This window comes from Gallinula chloropus (genome assembly GCF_964237585.1).
Source record: "Gallinula chloropus genome assembly, chromosome: 5".
NCBI classification, from domain to species: Eukaryota; Metazoa; Chordata; class Aves; order Gruiformes; family Rallidae; genus Gallinula; species Gallinula chloropus.
Genome location: NC_140090.1, coordinates 45540763 through 45561764, shown reverse-complemented (window position 1 = coordinate 45561764; position 21002 = coordinate 45540763). Strand labels below are relative to the sequence as shown.

The window sequence follows — 21002 nt, the reverse complement described above, 5'->3', positions numbered from 1 at the left end:
TCTCTGACATACAGGGCTACCCCACCTCCTCTCCTACCCAGCCTGTCATGCCTGTAGAGTTTTTAACAGCAATTGCAGCACTCCAGTCATGGGAATTATCCCATCACATTTCTGTGATGGCAATCACATCATAGTCTCCTTTAGTTACAAAGACTTCTAATTCCTTGTTTGTTGCCCATGCTGCATGCATTGGTGTAGATGCACTTCAGCTGGTCTATTGATCTTGATATGCTCCTAAGGGAAGCCTTGCTTCCCAAGTGACAGCTGGTTAAGTTACCTAGCCCATCAGTAGTAGTTACATCTCTACCCTGAATTAGCACACTATCCCCCTGGTTAAGTAGGGTGGCTGACCAGAGGTCATTGCCAGCACACCATCCCTCAGTAACTTGACCACCACACCCAGGCTTTTTTCCATCTAGCCTGGCCCTGTCCCCTTCCCCCTTCTTATCTAGTTTAAAGCTCTATTAATGAGCCCTGCTAGCTTCTTTGACAGTATCCTTCTGCCCCTTGGGGATAAGTGCTCCCCATCCCTAGAAAGCAAGCCTGGTGATGCTCGAGCCAGCCCACTGTCAAAGAACCCAAAGTTCTGTTTCTTACACCGTGCTTGGAGCCAGGTATTAATTTCCTGGCTCTTCTTCCATCCCTCCCCATTCCCTGTAGTAGGAATGATGGAGGAAAACACTACCTGTGCTCCAGATCCTCGTACCATGCATCTCAGGGCCCTTAAATCCTTCTTAATGGTCCTCAGTTTTCTTTTATGTATTTCATTACTACCTATTTGGAAAATTAATAGTGGATAATAATCTGTGTGCCTGACCAAGGTTGAGAGTCGCTTTGTCAAGTCTGTCAACTGAAACTTAAAGCAGCAGCCGTCCCTATGTAGAGGGTCCGCCCCATAGGCTTTTGCCAGGTTGCAGAACACAGACTTAGAAAGAGAGATATAAAAGACACATGCAGTATCGTGAGCCATTGAAACCTGGAAATAGACTCAGTGTTGCTTTTGTCTTAGAATTTGTAACAGCCAACTCTCATATTCCGTGTTTAGGAGCCTTTATTTCATAGCGGGACTAAGAAGAAACTCTTCTATTTTTTTCTTTCTTTAAAGGATAGTTGCCTTTATGTTCACCGGAATCCAACCATGGGAGTTGTCTGACTCGTGTGACACACAAAGTGTTATATTTAATCAGCGACGTTCAATTTACTCTTGGAAAAACTCCACCTGTCTTCAGAGAAAATCGTTGCTTAAGCAATGCTAGAGTGACCTCCAGTGTTCTTTGTGCAAGTTGCAAGCGACATCGGATTTGTTGCAGGTGTCAAGCCCAGGAGCCGGTTTAAGCACTTTTATATCTTAATCTTTGAAGATAAGCAGGGCTCAAAAGGCGATTAGGGAAGAATGGTATCATTTGCACAGTGCTGTGTGAATACTAGCGCTTCACTATGGAGCTATTACTCTTACTATACCACAAATCACTAAAACTATTCTAAAGAAAGCCTCAACTAAAATAGCATTGCAGTCTTAAGTTCTAGATACCGAGAGGGAAATGCAACAAGATTAAAAAAATAAAAAACATTAAAACCTTGAAATACAAGTGTGAAGAAAAATTAGATTCCTGAAGTGTAGTGAGAATGTCTGTTGCCAGGTGCTAGAGAGCCTGTGCGTGTACAGATGCCTAATTAATAAAGCATGCTACCTACTGTCAAAATCTTGATGTAAAGACCTTAAAGTCCAAGATATTTGGCTACCTTTTAAAATGCTGAAGCAATGTAAGGGGAGAGAGGCCAAAAGAAAACTGTCAGGCTGAGTAGGATAGAGCTTCTCTAGCATTCAGGTAGGCACTTGACTTTCAGATGCCTCAGCCAGCTGCTTGAGTCACATTTTACAGACAGCAGGGATGGAGGTCCTTGTCCCCAGTGGACAAGTAAGCTCACCTATTTCAGAATGGTATGAGCTAGTCTTCAGAAATACTTTCTGGGGCCACTGAGCAGTCTTGAAGATGACACTATATGAGACTAAAAGCCCAACTACAGCATTTTGTATGTCTTGGGTAAAAGCCAACAATGTTTATGCATAGATGGTTAGTCTGCATGCAATAACATTGCCAATACATTAGTTCATTATCAAAATTCACGCTTATCACATTGCTTTATGAATCTATTGCTCTCTAATTTTAAAATTTTTGAACCTATGGCACCTCTTTTTAGCTGGGAATAAAAGTTACAGCTGTCAGCCTTCAGGAGAGATTGTGGTATTCAAAAAGTTTCCTTAAAGTGAAAACACAATTATATGCTTGCTTCAGAAATGCAAATGAAATGAAACCCGTCAGTGCTTAGAATTTTTCTTTATGGCAGTAATGAACGTGAAGTAAATGAAAAAACCCTTTAGTATATCTCACTGGCTTTTCATGAAGACTTAACTGGTCAGAAAAAGGTCACTGGATAATAAAACTTTTCAATGGATAAGTGTCTTTTTGAAAGTAAGTTCCTCTCAAGGGAATCCTAGAAATTTTATTTCTTAGTCACTTAAAACTAGCAAGAGCTGGACACTGGAATAGACAAAGGGGAGAGAAGAATCGGCATTATATAAAATAATGGTACTAGGCAACCCTACGTTTGCCTGTATTTTTTTCATGCCTTTAACTTCTGTAGGAAAAGAGGACAGATACTGCAAAATCTCTAATATTAATATGGAACATTTAACCAACCAGTAGAAAAAAATGTGCAAGTTCTAATCAGCATGCACACGTATTGTTTAGCATTATATAATCTCTATGTTACTGTCATCTTTAAAAAATACAGGACCGAGCCCCAAGCGATTCCAATGCTTCTGTTTTCTTGCCTGTTTTGACCTTAAATGCAGCGTTCATTTGGTACTGCCTATTCCATCCCTTCTCGTGCATTTGCCCTATGGCTTTTTACTTAATCAGCTTTACAAATGCAATCGTTTCAAATGTGTTCCTGTTAGAAATATATGAACATGTTATGTCTATGATGTTTGCACCAGAAAGATTAGATTTTGCCTAAGTTAACAGGAAACATTTGTAGCAATTTCAGTGGAATGGTAACTTGGTTCCTACATGTATCTTCAAATATTCAAGAGTAAATTTTATATCTTCAAGGGAGATTATGAAAGAATTGATGAACCCAACATAAATTGTGTATTAAAGAGAGAATGCTAGCACTTCTAGACAACATCATTTTGTGTATTCTTACTAAAGAAACCAGTGAATAACAATGACAAGAAAACAGCTGTATACTGAAGTGTTATTTCTTCCACATATTTCTTATTCTGTCTAGTAGCTTTGTAGATCATTTAACAAAGCTGAATGCTTAAACCATATGGCTAATTTTTTCTATTCTGTGTGCCTAAAAATGGATTAGGGACCAGTTTTGGGTACAAAATCTAAAATGACTTTGTTTTGGAGCAGCTGTGCATTTAGGTTATAGCCTGCCTCTGTAGGTTATTGTTTCATAAAGTCCCCCACGGAGTAGTTTGCTCATGCTGTGAGCAACTCTTAGTCCATTACTCTTAGTCCATTTACTGAAATTCTTAAATATATACTTGCTTTTTAATACTATTCCTCTGTGTTAAAACATTCTGTATTTTATTTATCCTTCACTTTGGGAGTTCTTAGGGCATCTCTCTGATATCACTGAAAAGTCCTTCAGGGATCATTTGCTGTTTCCATCTGTCTTATGCATAATAGATATATTCATGGCATAAGACTGACATTAAATGCATGATCTCTAGTGTAATTTTTTTGTAATAGAAATGTCTTAAAATCATTTAGGAAAGAGTAATTCATCTAGCTTTTATCCAAGTTGCTAGTTCTTCTAAGACCTCTGGATACTACTAGATAAGAAAGCTAAATAAAATGAAACACTACTTATGATTCTAACCACTACACCAAATTAACTTGTCCATGAAACAGATAATAATTTACTATGGGTGTGAGGTTTTGGGTTTTTTTGTGTGTGTGTCTTTATGGTGAAGTGTTTTGTTTGTTTTTTTTGCATTCTCTGAGAGAATACTCCCTAATTAAGTAATCAATAGACTTGTCAAGTTCCAAGGAGTTTATATTTCATCACACTATGCTTTCTGGCCCAATTTATTTAACAAGAACCCCCGGTAATTCTTTCATGAAATAAGTATGTTTCCTAAATCCTCTCCTAGTTCAAAACCCTGTACTGTGTTTCTCTTCCCTGTTTCTTACCTAGCATGTCAGTCCCTTTGTCTGATTTTGCATTGTGTTTCCTTGTTTTGGGGCTCCTGTCTCTTTGCTGGGGCTAGTACAATTGTGCTCCACTTTCCTTCTGTTTGGTGGGAAATATTTGGACATATCTATATTAAAACTCTGTTTTAAGGGATTGGTTGCTGACTTGTGAATTATTTTACTTGCTTTGCTTCATTTGCTTGATAACACATTTATAGCACAAGGATCTATTGTGAATGACTGAAGTGCTATTTCTGGTATGATAAAATGCGACAGAACATTCAATCAGCCAAAGGGCTTAAGACTTGACAGAATCTGTAGTAATCATGCATTAATATTAGGAATGTTGAATGTAATCCTATCTTAGGCTAAAAAGCTATTTAATGGATATTGCTGATGTTTATCTGGATAATGGAAAAAATTAAACCCTATTTGTTTGTTAAGATTAAGACATTGATTGATAGTTGGGTGATAGTAGCACTTTAAAAACTTTGTTACTTAAAGTCAAGCTTGCTCTGGCTTCCCTCAGATACACATAGTGAGTACCAGTGTGATCTCTAATACACAACTCTAATAAAACCTCCTCTGTCCTGAAACAGAGGAAGTTTCTTGTGAAATATAAGTTGTCATTTTCTTTTTCTCCTATGCATAGCCAAACATTCAATTGCATTCGTAGTTTTAAGTAAATAATCCTAGTAAATTTAGGCATGTGTGTAATGTACTAGTAGATTGGAGCCCTTTTCCCAAATGTATTTTACCAGATTCATTTGGTTTTATATGAAACTCATACTCCATGTTTCTACTTGCAACTATTTTATACACGCAGTTACTACATTTTTATGAAAACAGAGACCATGTAAGTGGATAGGCAGAAACCTCTGATGTTGCAGATAAGTGTATAAGATTTCTGAAACAGAGTATGCCAAACACGATATGAAGGTGGCAAAATGTGCCAAAAATATCCTCATGGTAGGACTATTAATTAGACTTGGCTTTCACAATGCATTTGCAACACCGTAAATAAAAAGCAACATGTTTATCACCTATATGGACATAAAATATGCTGCTGGCTCCCATTTTGTATTGCTTGACTTATGTCCCTGTTCTGAGCACAAATCCTTATGCAGTTGTGGATTTGTATGACTGAAGTCTCAAAATACAATAAAAATACAATACACTATTTTTTTTTTTGCATTTATAAATTAATAATATTTTTCCTGTTTGATAGGTTCTCCCCCTTCCCTCCTGTAATACCTACAGAGTCTATGTAATACTTGTGGTTAAAACCTGTGATTTTGCTGAGTTTTACAGGCTCTTTTTCTCATTGTCAATACACAGGGGAATTATGGTATTGGGTAAAACCAGTAGGTGCATCTAGTGTTAGCACCTCTGTTATCAGCAGATGCTTTAGAAGAAAGTTTAAATGAGATAGTGGGCAATTATGAAAAAAGGGCCCTCAATCAGAAAGTCTGCTTATTGATCAGTGGTTGGTTTAACCCTGAAACATACATTTGTGCCTAAACATAAAATCTATTTGTAGCATTGACAGCTTGCAATTACACTGGGTAAATGACCACTCTGACTTTAATTCCTACTAAGCCTTAGCAATAGATTGTAGCAATAAGCCTTTGCAATTCTTTACACATGTGAAATAAAATACTTTATATTTTGAATTACAAGCCCTTGAATGCAGGAAAGCCAAAACTCAGTAACAGATAGAATAGATGCAACTTTGATTATCCTTTAAAGTCAGCTTACCCTTGGTCTTTCCCATCAAAGTCCTCTTTGTTGTAAACTAAGGTTTTACATTATACAGTATTAAAGGCTCTACTAATTGCATACGTACTGTTAGTGTTTTGCTACTGCAGCAATCTCTGGTATACAATACTCATGGATTTTTATAGGCCTGTACTCACTGGTGGGTTGCATGTGGAGAAACACAAGGTGTTTTTATTGAATTGTCTGAGAATCTTGTGACCTTCATGAATATTTTACTCTTTTTCGATCTTAGGTTATTCTCACCTTTATAGCCCACGTTTCCTTAGAGATTTTTTTCTGGTGCAAATTTTGAAAGAAAAGTTTGAAGAAATAAACCTCAAGCAATGGAAGTATTGAGATTTGTGTTTTCTCTTTCTGTGGATCCTGAGAAGACCTAAATGTGGGTTCAGGACCTGCAGACACCACTGTATCATTACTGATGCTCATGGTGATGTGCTTAATTTTAAAACTTAAGCTTCCATACTGCTAATTTCATACTGCCTGGCTTCTCAGTAGTAGTGGGAAGTAATGCCTTGTATGCAGGCTGTTTTTAAAGAGTTCTCTCTTTACATATTATCTATTGTTTGTATAAAATTATAGCTTATGGATTTAATTACAGTTCTGAAAAGTTTGATTACATAATAATGTACAAATGTGAAATATATTCACTCTCCTCAGTACTTCCATTAAAAGTAAATAAATTAGTAAAGGAACTGAAATTAGGAAGGAATTACTCATTACTGAATTTACTTACAGGTAATAGTTGAAGGTAAATGAACAGTCAGAATATTGGCCTGTGCTATCTGTAGCAGGAAAAAACCCAAATCTCTTATTTCTGAAGTAATTCAAGTGACAGCTAGTCACATCAGAAGATATTGCAGCAGTGTAAAATTTTTTTTTCAAAAAGCATATGATTTTAAAATTTCCTTTGACCTAGTGTAGTACACATTATTTAGGCAAACATGATGACACCTATGCCGGTGGACACAGGGCTAAGGCTCTGGATCTCATCACACACTCTGTCCGTGCTGTGATGCCTCGATGGGCCTAGATTCAGTGACTCACGAGTTATGACTTCTTGATTTACCTGGATTTTATTTCCACAGATGGCAGGAGATGCATGAAAACTTGATGTGAATCTGCCAGGTCCCCTACCTGGATGATCAGAGACCAGGTCTGGGGTGCACTAGAGCTTGTGTCCACCCAGTGCAGATATGCATAACAGGTTTGATTTGAAATTTGGTTTATTTTTATGGATACCTTGTTAGATTTATTAAAGCTTCAACCTGCTTTGCCAGAAGTGCTGGGTCTGACTAGGGCTAGCACCCATTCCAAGCTGTAAAATTCTATCCCCAGTCCTATAGCAGAACATACAAAAGCAGAACCTTGCCTTGTGAACCAAAGGACAAAAATTCACAAGATTTTCAGTCAGGAAAACCTGCTGCCTGTCAGAAGGAGCGATACATGAACACGGCCATAAAATGGCTTAACTTAAAAATAACGAATGGGCCTAGTGCAGATTTGTATGTTCCAATTCTTGTGCTGACCAGGGGGAAGTGAATCTGACAGGGATGCTTGCCAGCACCAGTGTCTGTGGAAACTTTGTTTCCTGCACCCTGGGAGCCTAAGTGGCAGCACACTGGCAGGTCTTCTCACCCATTTTGTTTAGGGTGCTCTTTATCACACGGTGTGAAAGAAGAAACTCTGTGGGTAAAACAGCAGCTTGGTGGGCAGCGTGGGGAGTAAAAAGCCATGAGTTACCTGAGGGGGTGTGAGCAGAGGGCGAGGCAAGGTGTTGCCTTAGCGCACCATGTGCCTGCCTGTGCACAGGCAGGCGGACGTTGAGTGGGGGCTTCGGCCGCGGGCGTTACGGCTTGCGCAGAGCCATTGCGGTGGGGTCATGGCCGCTGGCGTGCGCGGGGCCGTTGGGTGTCGCCCCATAGCGAGGTGACAGCGTAACCTTCCTGATGGTTAACAGGTACAACGTTGCCATTCTGCTCCCCTTGGGCTGCGAGCTAGAGCTCGGCGGGGGGTGGGCTTCCCCCACCTCAGATCTGCCCTCAGCCCCAAGGGAGTTTTCCCCCCTGCCTCAGGGAATGGGGTGAGAACACTCGTGTCCTCCTGTGGAGAAGGAGTAGCAGCAGAGAGTGAGGGGACACAGGTGGAAACAGGGAGCTGGGAGTGTTAGGGTGTAACTTTTAACAGGAGGGTGAGTCTTCAACAGGCTGTTGAGACTCGCAGCCCCCTCGATATAGAAGCTGGGAAGACTCAGGACAAAGAAGAGGAATATGGATGTCCCCTTTTGCTGAAGAGAGTGTGTGGTTCAGAGAGGTGTTTCTAGGCATGATGTTAATACTCCAGTATGTCATGGACCTGGTTGCATTTGCCAAGAGCTGTTCTGGGATTTTCAACCAACTCTTGTGTCATGAATATATAAGCATGTAAATAGGTAAAAATATATTTAATATAGACACGTTGACACATCTTCTAGTGTAGCGTCTTCTGGTTTTGTCTGTCTTGCCAGCCCACTTGTCAGGGAAATGTGCTGCCCTGTTTCTGGTGTATTAGTGCAAATCCACCTCTCAGCCTTTAACAGAAGCTGCCTCAGCACAATTTGGAAGTGCCCTCAGGACCTTTGGTAACAAGGTGCTAATTTTTGTTGGTTTGGGATGACGAGACCTTTGTTCAAAATATGCTGATTCTGATTGCGGCTGTGAATTGGTGAGAGAAATGGGGGGGATGAGGGATTGTAAGTAGGGCTTTTTGTCCTTTGGCTGCTCACTTCTTTTTTCTCTGTTGGGTTCTGATACTGCTTGGTGATGTGCTGCTTGGTTGTTTCATTTTATTTTAAAAAAACGAAGAATAAACTCCATTGAAATGTGAGAATGAAAGGAGATCTTACAACTTGTCAGAGGCTCTCTTGGTTCTGGCCAAGCAAGAGCTAGTCTCACCAAGCAGCCAGCCCAGGTGAGCTGAATTAGCCCAGGTGAGCTGAGTTAGCCCGGGCTGTTTCCACACCACCTGACATCACTCCCCCACCTGACAAGGGGCTGGTTGGGAGAGAGGTGATTTGGTGCTGCTCTGGGACAACAACAGTTGTCTTCTCAGTACCCAACTCAGTGCTCAACGGGCTGTGGTAACAGCAGACCATGAGATCATTAATGCTAGAGTTGTGAGCTCCAGTTGTTTAGTGTTGCTTGGCTGTGGTGTTTTTTTTTTGTTTGCTAAAGCCTCTTCAATGCTGTTAGTGGTTGAAATTTTCCAAGAAGAAAGTTCAGCCTGACACGTGGATCTCATACAAGTTTTCAGACTGAATGGATTAAGACCGTTAAGATCTTAAGCAGCAGAATAGAGTCTCTAGCAGAATCGATAGAAGTATTGAACAACCTCTGCCTTTTTGGAGTATACAGTTTTATTACGTGAGCACTATTGCCTGCCGTGCTTCAGGATACTCAAATTTACCATGATGGCAAATCAGCAAAAAGTCGCTTGTGTCTGTCTTAAATGGCTGCCTTGCTGGAAAATCTTTTAAATGTGGGATTATTGATCTGGAAGTATGCTTTGAGTAGTTTGTGAAGGTTAATGGAGAAGACTTTCATGTGCAGCATGGTTTCTATGAACTTTTATAATATGAACATTGCAACAGTATCTGACCTGGGTTTTACAATAGTGGTTTCTGTTTTCTTTCCTCCCCTTCCCTCTCTCATATTAAACCTAAACCTCATTGATTTCTGAGCAGGCTCTGCAATCGACTTTGGATTTAGGGTAGAAAAGCCCAGTGCTAACCTGTTTGCAAGACGAGGAGTGAGTTTAGGGTTTCTTTAGTGGTAGTTTCAGCAGCAAGTTGTCAGTGGAGTCAGGAGCCAACTGACAGGAGGTCCAGAATGGGCAGTGCCCTTCCCATTTTTACTCTCTTCCCCTCCTATTTTGTTTCTGATAGAGTAGAAATAACAGGCAACTATTTTCTGTCTCACTGTCAGTATCTCTGGAGTCAGGCTGCATCAAGAGTTCCTCACAGAGGTGTTTCTAGGATCTCTTGTTAGATTCTTGATCCAAAATGTAAGATTGAAGAGGAATGAAGAGAATTTTCCACTTAGTGCAAGTGCATGAAGCCATGAATGGAGTGATAGCTGCTTAATCAAATAATTGCTTCAAAGGTTTCCATTGAAAAGCTGGTTTTCTTAACCAACTTTCTAGAAAAAGAACTTTTAAACATGATTTAAAAAAATGTTCTGAATATTTTAAATTATTCTTGTCTTGTCACTTAAAGCCAGTAGCCGAAGTAGTGCAATGTGTTTGCGGGAGCCGAAGTTTGGCGGACTCAACTCCGATCAATGTGATCAATGCTGAGTTCATTTATTTAAACACACAGAACTTATATGGGTTTCTATATCAGTACATGAGTTACATTACATTGCTATTGGTTAGATGCTCTGTTCACCCGCCTTACATGTGTAAAGGTTCGTGGGTTCATTTTTGTTTATAGTAGGAACTGGAAAAGCAAATTTTTTCATAATCATCAGGGTGTAAAGGAATAGTGAAAAAAACCCTCACTTGTGGAAGGCTTCATATGTCCCTTAGTCAGTTACTCCTGTATTAAATCTTGTGGGTGGGCAATTTTTTCTTGAGTAAACAGCTATTGATCAACCCAAACAGGGTTTTTCTGTTTTCCAGGTTAAATTTAAAATTGAGGTGCCCACTTTCAATGGTCACTATCAAAAATCCTTTTGCTTAGTAACCAGCCTTGCTCTCAGTTGGCTTAGCCCATCCCTGAACCTCCAGCATATACAAACGAATGCTGCAAACTGATTCATCAGACAAACGACGTAGCAGGATGCGAATTGCCACATCTACTCCGTATGGGTGGATGGGGTGGAGGGGGAGGCGGTTCTTCCCACTTCTGCCAAAGCACCCAGCGCTGCGCTGCTTCTCCCCTGTCCCCATCGTGAACCACAGTGCGACCGCGCTGGCGAGCACTAAGACCCAGCCGAGCTCTAGGACCCACTGCGTGGTCTCCATGTTCCTTCTGCCTGCCACTGGCCCACTACTAGCTCATTCCCACATAAACTTTTCCCTGGTAATTTCCGCGACTGAGTAGGACTAGAGTTCCCTTCACTTTGAATCAAAATACCCTGATTTAACAGTTTTTCCCGTTTTGACACCATCTTACATTCCCAGGCTCTGACGACCAGTCTCTCCAGGGTCTCTTGGGCGTCAGGAGGCAGTGATGTATCATTGAGTTTGCCTGGAGGTGCGGGTGGGTGCGGTGGGTATAGATATGAAATGTGTCCCTGATCTGATGGTGGTCGAAGCCGATACCTGTCCATCTCTGTAGGATTCTTGTCCCTGTCCTTAGGTTTCTTGTCCGTGTTCATAGGTTCCTTCTCTGTGGGTGCAACACTGCCCGCTGCCTTAGTTGGTAATTTTTTGTATCTGTAGTTTTTGTATCAGTAGTTTGTTTTTTTTTTGGGGGGGGGGGGGGAAGTTCTGAGACTAGAGGCTCAAACTCTTTAACAGCAGCGCATGCCGTTGCCTGCTCCACTTTTATGTTTTCCAGCTTTTCAAGGACAGGCTGAAGTTGTTTGATCTTGGTTAACACTTTGACTGCTTCATGGGGTGTTTTAGGCTCAGTAAAAGTTTGAAGCAGATAGATATTAAAGGCAGTTGGTTGTATATTTGTTTCCACATTTTTTTCCTTCCAAAGGCACCCAGAAACATAAATACATTCTCTGTAGTAAATTTTTTCCCTTTTTGAATAGGTTCTGTAGAAACTAGAACTGGCGTTAAGGCTGCAAGGCTGAAGCGGCAGCAAAGTGTTCCATCTCCATTTCAGTTAAAGTCCTTTTAATTAATTTCCAGAGAGTCATTATCGGCTTACCTTCTTTTGCCCCATCTGAGGCTTTGTCAAAGATTTGAGCTCCAATAGCTTCCCAAGTAGGTAAATCAAATGCTGTGTTAGTGCTTGTTATCAGTTCTCTTTCTTTGCTCCCCAAAAGGAATTGTTTGAGAGACTTTTTGTCGTATTTAATTCCTCTCTTAAACAGAGTATTGTGGATGAGTTTCACTACTGCCTTGTCATCTATATCGAGTGTGTTCCCCATTCCCCCCGACCGCTCACCTGATAGGCAAGATTCGATTAATTCACTGGCAGCGCTGCACTTCCCGTCTCAGAGGATGCTGTCCTCCTTCCTCAGAGGGCGCACAGGCTGGGGGCAGCTGGAGTTTCATCCGGTTGCTGCCTTCAAGGCTCTTGCCATCCTATTCCAGCTGCTATGTGATCCTCTATAGAATCCTGTGACAAGAGGGTTATCACTCTCCTATTCCAGCCACTCTTCATTCCTGTTCAGAATCCTGACAAGAAGAGAGAGATTGCTTCCCTGTTCGGGTGCCATTTGCTGGAGACAAAGTTTTGTGGACTCAACTCGGATCAATGTGATCAACGCTGAGCTCCTTTATTGAAACACATACACAGCTTATATAGGTTTCTATATCAGTACATGAGTTACATTACATTGCTATTGGTTATATGCTCTGTTCACCTGCCTTACATGCGCCCTACTATTGCTAATAATTGGTTAAGGCTACACAGTCACGTTGTTCCTTTTTAAGGCAGTTGTTAACATTCTTGCAGTTTCTTATCTTGTTCTCACAGACTTCTGCTCTTCTCTTACTGCATTCCAAACGTGCCTTAGCATATCTTGGCTCAACCCCCAGGCCTGATTTTAAGGCAGTCGAGCCCTGTGGCAATAAATCTGGGTGGGCCACAAACCCACTCTCAAGATACATTGCTACAGTCTAGCAATAACTCCTAAATTAAACATGCAACCACTGAATACTGCTCCTGGCTTGAAACCTCCCCATGTAGCCCACAAGCAGCCACAGGGACTTTAGGTCCTGTGCTTTCCAAGCAGAGAATAGTCCTAACAGTGCCCGATGTCCTTTACTGTCTCTGCCAGCATCCACCTTCCAAAATGCTGTATGTCCAGCCGTAGCTCTGTAACCGAATGTGCAAGCACTGAATGCTGCTCCAGGCCTGAAACCTCCCCACGTAACCCAGAAGCAGCCCACTAACTTTGTGTCTCTGTGCTTTCTAACTCAAGAGAATGGTCCTAACAGTGCCCTATGTCACTCCCTGGCTCTAAAAGCATCCTCTTTCCAAAATGCTAATTGTCTAGCAGTAGCTCCTAAACCGAACGTGCGAGCACTGAACGCTGCTCCTGGCCTGAAACCTCCACATATAGCCCACAAGCAGACACAATAACTTTGGGGTCCTTCGCCCCAATACAAGCCTATTGTATTGCAAACAGAGCCTTCTGAATATCTTGTGCCTCAGCTTGAGGATTAAAGAAAAATGCGCTGGTTTTGTGGCTTCTGTAGCACCTCATTTGCGATTGCTGTAGTGATTCTCTAGTAAAAGGACTAAAAAATTTCCTGAGTGGTGTTAGAACCAGTTGATGAAGCTCTGTAATAAATACTGAAATTAAGAACAGATAGTAAAATGTATTATATTAGGTATTTTCAGCAATGTTTGATGTTTTAGAAGTCCTCAGGTGTTCTGTCCATGTACATCTTGATTAAAAATATAAATGTAGATGGCTTTGTTCTAGTATTTTCTGTTGTCTTATCAGTTTTTTTCAGAAAGCACTCGGCCTGTGCATTGCATGAAACTGGTACTGTGTCACTGTAGAATAACATACAATAGAAAAAACAAACTCAAAACAAATTTGGTGCCAAATTACTGCCTTATGAATCCCTTTGCTGTCCAGCTTAGAAGTCCGAGAGTGAGTCATTGCCTCCGGGAAGAAGTTGGCGTGTGATCAGAATGTATGGGAAAACAGTATCTGTGCTGACAAAGAGTAAGCACTAGAAGTATCATCAGTAATTATATGTTTCATGTCATCTAATTGTTCAAAAGCTTTTAAATTTTAAATATTTCTGACATTTTTGTGCTCTAGTATACAGCTTTAAGGATGCCCATCCCCCTGCCACCCTTCCAGCAGCCACTGTGTCCTGTCAGTCATCCTGAAATACACTGGAGAGCTTGTCAGTCCCTTGCAGATGCCTCGGAAGCCCAATAGTGAGCCATAGCAGTTTCACTGAAGTTCCTAGCACAAGGAAATTACATAGGCAGTTGCTTTAGTGCTGAATATGGACCATATGTATTCTAGGATAGGTGAGTGACATACTATTGGCTTTCTAATGATCTAGCAGGAAATGGATTCTAAAGTTAACGTTTTCTAATTTATGAGGAATATTTTTGGCTCTGCTTTCTGGCACTAATTATATCTGCATACACTGCACATAGAGATTGTTTAAAAGCTGTAGGTACTACTGTGTTCACATCGTATTGTAGAGAGATACAAACTCTGTTTTTCTTGTGTCTCCTCTTACACCAAAACCTTGGCAGTTACAGTTTGGACAGGTCTGCTGAAAAACCAAAATTCTCTTTATCTTAAAGTTTTTAGCACTTGGTGGGAGAGAGTGCAGGTGGTTTCTTTTCTGGCTATTCTGAGACCAACTCTATCTTGTGACACATGCTTAACAGCTTAAGTGTTGTAAGAGCTGCTGGTCTACAGCTGAATCTGCCTACTGTAAAGGTTAATATAATGGAATGTGAGGTTATAGCAGCCTTTTAGCAAAATATCTCGCAGTCAAGATTCCTACTGTAATTAGAGAGCATATGACCCTGGAGTAGATATATGCGCTTAAAATATGGACTGTGACTATTTTTTTTTTCCCAAGGCAAGCACCACAATTTTTTTTCCTTAAGGGTTGTCTGGAAGGACAGAAGTTCACTTTCTATGTGGTGTTATCAGAGAAAACCCTAGAATGACCTTTACTGAGTGCATATTTTTCTTTCTATCACCTTGTAAACTTGCTTTGACATACAAAAAATAAAGACCACCGTAAATATTGATTAGCTAATATGGCAAATAACAGTAAGAAAAGCCTAGTAAGTTAAAAATATGTAATCAAGGTATCAGAAGTAAAGATTTTGCATTCTTTGCTGTATTGGCTGGCAAGCCTGTTTTCATATTTTGGCTGCTTTCAGGAAGGTTGAGTAAGCATTGGAATTTTTCCTAAGAAGATAGAATCAGAAAGTGAGCCCATAAGTAGGTTATTTATACATTAGAATATAATTGAACTTTTCGGAAACAACTTTTGCAATTGACTGTCAGTGAAAGATATTTATGGGCCTAACCCAAGGCTAAAAAGCCACTGTTGAGTTCAAGAGCCAGCTAAACCATGGTTCAAGCAAAGAATAAAAATATTTGTTAAACAATATGCTAAGCTTAAAAAATAAAAAAAAAAAAACAAACAAACCAAAAACCCAGAAAAGGAAAAGTCACTGGAGACAGATTCACACTTTTTCTGATCTGCAAAAAAGGGATTGGAACACTTCCTAAGTTCGAGACTGCTCAGTGGTAGGATTCTGGAGCACAGTGAGCTCTAGTAAGAGGGCGTGACTATAATTACAATTACTTCATTAATTCATCTGCCAAATTTTAGAAAAGATCTGATCGTTGTAGATGATCTGTAAGATAGGAAGCTGTGCTGTGAGAATGGAGAGCAGCTGTTGACTGCACGCAGCAAAGGTTTTATTTCTGACTTTTAAGTAAATCAGATGCTAACACTCTTCTATCAAATAATTGAGGGAAAGTCACTGTGAAGTTAAAGCGTGTATCTGCCGACGAAATGCCTTGAAAATCATCTAGGGCTTTTTTTCAAATCTCAGTAGAAGCATTAAGTGCTATCTCCATCCATCTTGTACCTGTTCCCTTGCAATTGATACAGGTCTTGATAAGAAAAGAAAATCACAGCACAATCAGTATCATCTATTTGCAACTGTTCAAAATATGGGTCCAGAAGTACCCATGTAGTTGGAGGTTTGTGAAAATGTCAAAGATAAGGGTTGTGAATCAGCAATATCATAAAGTTGGTTTTGATGGGGTTTTTTTTCCTAATGTGAATAAGAGTCAGATTCATTGAACTGTTGGCTAAATATTTAGAGAAGCAGTGTACTGCAGATGGTAAAAAAAAAAAAAAAAGTCTGTATTTTCAAGAGTGTGAAATGATGTGGCTAGATGCACTCCCAGTGAAACTGGAGGAAAGTATCTTGTTGAATTAAAATGCTTTTTTTTTTTTTGGTCAGGGGCAGACAAAGCAGAAACAGCTTTTCAAGCACTGAGGGTGCTTCTCTGATGGATATTCATAGGCTGCACAACCTTGTGGATTCCTATTTGCCAACACTGTGGATTCAACCAAAAGTGTGTGTGCTATACTTTTATTATAGGAGAGGCAGTTTAAGTTGATTGTGAATTTAACTTTTAGTGATTGAACCACTAAACAACAAATGGAAAGAGCCTGACTTAATGTCTTGCTTTGTGGCACATAGAGTGTATTATCAAGAATTGATAGCCTGATGATAACAAACATACTGGGTTAGGATTCAGTAAGATATTATGTTGAATGTGCTTGTAGATGTTGTGACTTCACTGACTTTGGTGTCTTCTGTGTCTTGGGGTTCTCCTTGGCTGGAAATTATCTAAACATTAGCTAAGCAAAAATTTGGAGGTGAAATATTTTGCCTTCTGGGAACATGCCCTAACCACCAGCCTCTTATAGCTATGCTGTGTTTTCAGCCTGGTCTGCTTGGAGCTCAGGGAGTAAATACATATGTTATATTGAGTAGAACTGAAGTAGTGGAACCATCTAACTCAAAGCACTTTGTGGTAGCTGCAGTGAGACTTTTGTGAGTAAGAGGTGTGATGTGTAGGCTTGCATAGCTACAACCTCATCAGATGAGGGGCAGTAGATAACAATCTGAGCCAACAGAAGGGCTGTGGTCCTTTTCCTGACTAGGAGATGCCACTTGATTCTGAATGAGTGAATGGTGAGGTGGGTGGTGCTCAGTTCCTTTCAAACAGAAGGGTAAGTTAAACAAGTATTTGAAAACTGGGAGTATCCTACCTACTGATTCATTGGACAGAGAGAGAACTGCTGACACTGGTGACTTTTGGGAGTCTCAAATTTTATTTCCATGGGGTTTGTTACAGGTATCCAAAAGTTAAATGGGTAAAATATGGCCAAATAATTTGAACTGACATTTCTAGAGTTCTCTTTCTGTTGTTTGTGTCCATGAAAGGAAAAGTGTAATTCTGGTCAATCTGATCTCAAGGTTTTGTTTGCTTTATTTTTTGACTTGGAATTAAAACTTAAAAATCAGTTCTTTACATATGCTATCATGTGACTGTATGCAGCTGAAGCTGTGGAAACTTAGTGCTGCTACTAGTATAGCTTGTAATAAAATAATCAATTTGGCATTTTGTATAATCTTTAATAAGAATGCCAAAACCCTGAGCTACCTTTAAGCTTAATTCTTTAGTTACTGTTCACATTATCTTTGCTTGCAAGTGAAATGTGGATAAACGGTGTTCTGTGAGAAACAATTTGAATCCATTTCGACACAACTTGCTATGGAAACCCTGAACCCACTGGGTTGTATTAAATCAATGCTGGGTTCACTGGAAGGTGACAGTATATTTCTTTAGCCAGCTCACTTGCAGTACCTTATTACTTTATTATACAGCAGCAATGGTTGTAATAATTCCTGCTTAAAAAGGACAGATATCCATTATTTGTGTGTTTGAAGTCTTTATTGGCTGAGAAGTCTGTGCTGAGCTATGTTTTATGGGAAGTTAAGTTACTGGAAAATTTAAAATGTCTTTTATTTTGGGGCAATAATCAGTTGCATTCCTACTAAAGCACGGTTATAATTCTTTGTTGGTGCACACACATTTCACTGTGACTGAAGGTCTGGCCTGAACCACGGCCAAGTGAAAACCCTTAAATTAACATCAGTGGATTTTGGATCAAGCTCCTAATGAATTATTTATTTACTTCTAAAGACCTTACTTAGCCGTACTTCCATCTTATTGACTTTGGTAATAGGCTTTTTTGACTTAATCTGTCTTGACACCTAAAAATATTTGTTATTACAGGGTATAAAATAACTGAATGTTTCAAATTCTCCTGCTATTAATTGCCATGACTTTTAAGGGCTGCTGTATAATTTTTTGTTCTTAAAGTGTTTATTATGGTCACTGCAATTTGGCATACAGAATAAGATACAGGTATTGTGCATGTAGCACTAATGGTTTTCTTTAGTGATAAATTCAATAATGTAATATTTTTGCTTTAAAGCTCCTTTTTATTGACTACTAGAGAATTTATAATACAAGTTCTTCTAATGCAATTATCCTTATGTATTTTTTAAATCTATGGTCAATCTAAAAATCTGGGAGAGAAGGCAAGGGATTATATGTACTTTAAATCTGTTTTTTACAGTTTATGCAAGTATCTTCCCCTCCCTGCACACACACCCCCCCCCCCCCCCCACTTCCCCCATTCAGATATGAAAAATCAAGAAAGTTCATTTTATCTCTTGAAATCCTAGGCCTGCTATGGAACCGAGCCTGTGCTTCTTTAGGCAATCTCTGGGCTCTGACAGAGGGCAGTGAGACTTGTCGTTGTGGCTAATAATTGCTCACTGCAATTCTTTTGTTTTATACCTAGGTGAAATGTCAACAGAAGTACCACACATTAAACTGAAAATTGATCCTCAGGCTCTGCAGATCCAGACATTTACAGTGGAGAAATTATTGGAACCATTGATAATTCAGGTACTATTCTTTATTGCAGAGAATATATTTGATAACTAAGGAGGGAAGGGATTAAGTCTCAAGAACCTTGCCAAAGGATATCATTATGAAAGGCATGCCCACAGCTCTTCTGTACTTTTAGTTTACTCTAGCTCAGAAACTGTCCAGGTGATCTGTCTTCTTGCAGATTTGGTCATTCATTTAGTCACTTCCTTTTTGTAAGTGTTGCATATTCTAGCTAGTCTCCGGTACAGTATTGTATAGTGGATGTTTAAATGTAGAATACACCACAAATGGATTTCAGACACCGAAGTTTTATATTGTGAGTGGTGGACGGAGTGGGGAAAAAAAGAGCCTTGAAATCTGTAGGTGAGTTCCTTGATCTGAATTTTGAAAAGATTTGCATTCTGAGTTTTAGAAGAAATGCCCCAAGAACAGTGTAGTTGTTGCATATTGTATAAACCTATTCTACTACTTTTCCTTCCATCTAAAGAAAACACAGGGTAAAGGGATCTAGCCCAGGTGCTAATGCCTTCAGGTTTATTAGTAGAATTTTCTTTTTAGGAGGAGCAATTTTACTGCACATTCCAGTTCTATTCCAAGTATTCACTGATTATGTGCTGATTAGTGTATTAGTTTTTCTCTCTCTAAATTTGGCATGGATTAGAAATGTTTGGGTTGTGGGGGTGTTTTTTAATACAATGGAAAGGACCTACTTGCAGAAGACCCAACCTCATCTTGCAAATAATGTGTATAACTAAGGAAGTGTTAAAAGGTCTTCATAGCAATATACTACAGGGTAAAGAAAAGAAAGGGTATCTTCAGTTTTGAAACTCAAGCTATTTGGAATTCTCTCTTCATTGTACTAACAACAAAGATGAAGTACCTGCATTTAATTAGCCAATTACACACAGCGAAGGATACCAGCTTATCATTGTCCTTCAGCTGTGCCAAGGTGTTGTAGATCAAACTACTTGTCACAGCTGTACGCTGCTTATTTAGTATTGTTTCCTGGTGCCTGATGGTATGTTTACATGGCAATCACTGCTCTGGCTGCGGTTTGTGCAATTACAGAAGGGTGAGAGTTGGTTCAGAATTCTCATTCACTTGTGAATGAATGAAGAATGCTTTGGTTTTTGGGTGTTGAAGTTTGGTCAGGTATGGTGGCTATGAACTGGTTTCACTGGTTGGTTGGTTAAGGTGTTTCCAAGCTCTTTGAATAATGCCTCTTAAAAGACAGTAACTTTTTGTTTAGTTGCATTTGTTAACAATCAACATACAAAACTGACACCGGGAGAATGACTGAACAAAGCCAGATTGAATACTGTGTACTGGCTGTTATTCTACTGATATACATATAAGATGTAAAGCTTCTCTTAAAAAAAAAAAAAGTAAGGACATATATACCAAGTTTTCTGTTACTTCAATGTTTTAAATTTGCAACTTTGCTATTTTTAAAAAAGGAATTCTTTGAATTAAAATTATTTTACTGTTGTACTTGGACAGTTATTTCTCCTACCACTTACAGGCTTCATTTGACTGCCCTCAGCCCTTGAGGGACAGGGTAAATCTTGTTATTCCTGGAATGCCCTTCTTTTCACACGCGCTGCACTGAGACTTCCCTTCTTTGTCCTACCTGCCAGTTCTTTGCAGGCTGTTTCCCTTTTCTGGGCTTGCCAAAGGGTACTGACCAGAGAAAGGGAAACAGTCATATTATAGTTAAAGAGGCAGCATATAATGCTTAGAGGGAAGAAGAATACAGAAATAAAAGATAGGGACAATAAAATATGTTTGGTGTGATGGTTCTTATGTTTACTTGGACTTTTGTTTCAGAAAAGTCCTTTCTTTATTCCAGTTGTGCTGTATGTGTTCTAAAAGCTAGCAAACCTGAATTAGGTGCTGATCGTGGTTTAAAACAGTTCCAGGAAAATTTGCTTTTATTTTAACAAAGTTGTATTTTCCCCATTTGAAACTCTTGCCTTTCCCTGACTGATCCAGTTTCTTGTATTCATTTTTCATTATAATCTTTGAAAGTTCCTATTTTTGACCTAATTTCTTCCCTTACTCATTTGTCCCCTCTGGAAGATTTTTTTCCTTTTTTTTTGTTTCTTCATAAAGTAACCTTTTCATCATTACTTCATTTCCAGCTGTTATTAACTGAGCTGCCTCTTGCTGATTTTTTCTGCCTTTAGTTATTTATTTTTGTCTGGGTGTGATTGACAGTGTATAAAACCTCAGTTAACAGTTCAGTGGTTAGTGGGAAGTTGTCAAGTTGCTGCAGCATCATATGTGGATGGATTATAAAATTAGTTTAGGGATATAAGAAGTATTGATAGACTGCATTTTAAAACCTTCTCTTGTATACTAGTAG

General features: G+C 39.5%; 1 protein-coding gene across 1 annotated transcript in view; it reads left to right on the top strand.

Annotated features, from left to right (window-relative positions):
• Positions 1-18545: 18545 nt before the first annotated feature.
• Positions 18546-21002, top strand: part of CTNNA3 (catenin alpha 3) — a gene marked incomplete at its 3' end in the record, with an annotated part of 494076 nt that continues 491619 nt past the window's right edge. Inside the window, exon 1 of the mRNA XM_084264912.1 lies at positions 18546-18652. Coding sequence (XP_084121038.1) covers positions 18551-18652 — 102 coding nt within the window. The 5' untranslated portion in view covers positions 18546-18550. The remainder of the gene's footprint in view (positions 18653-21002) is intronic.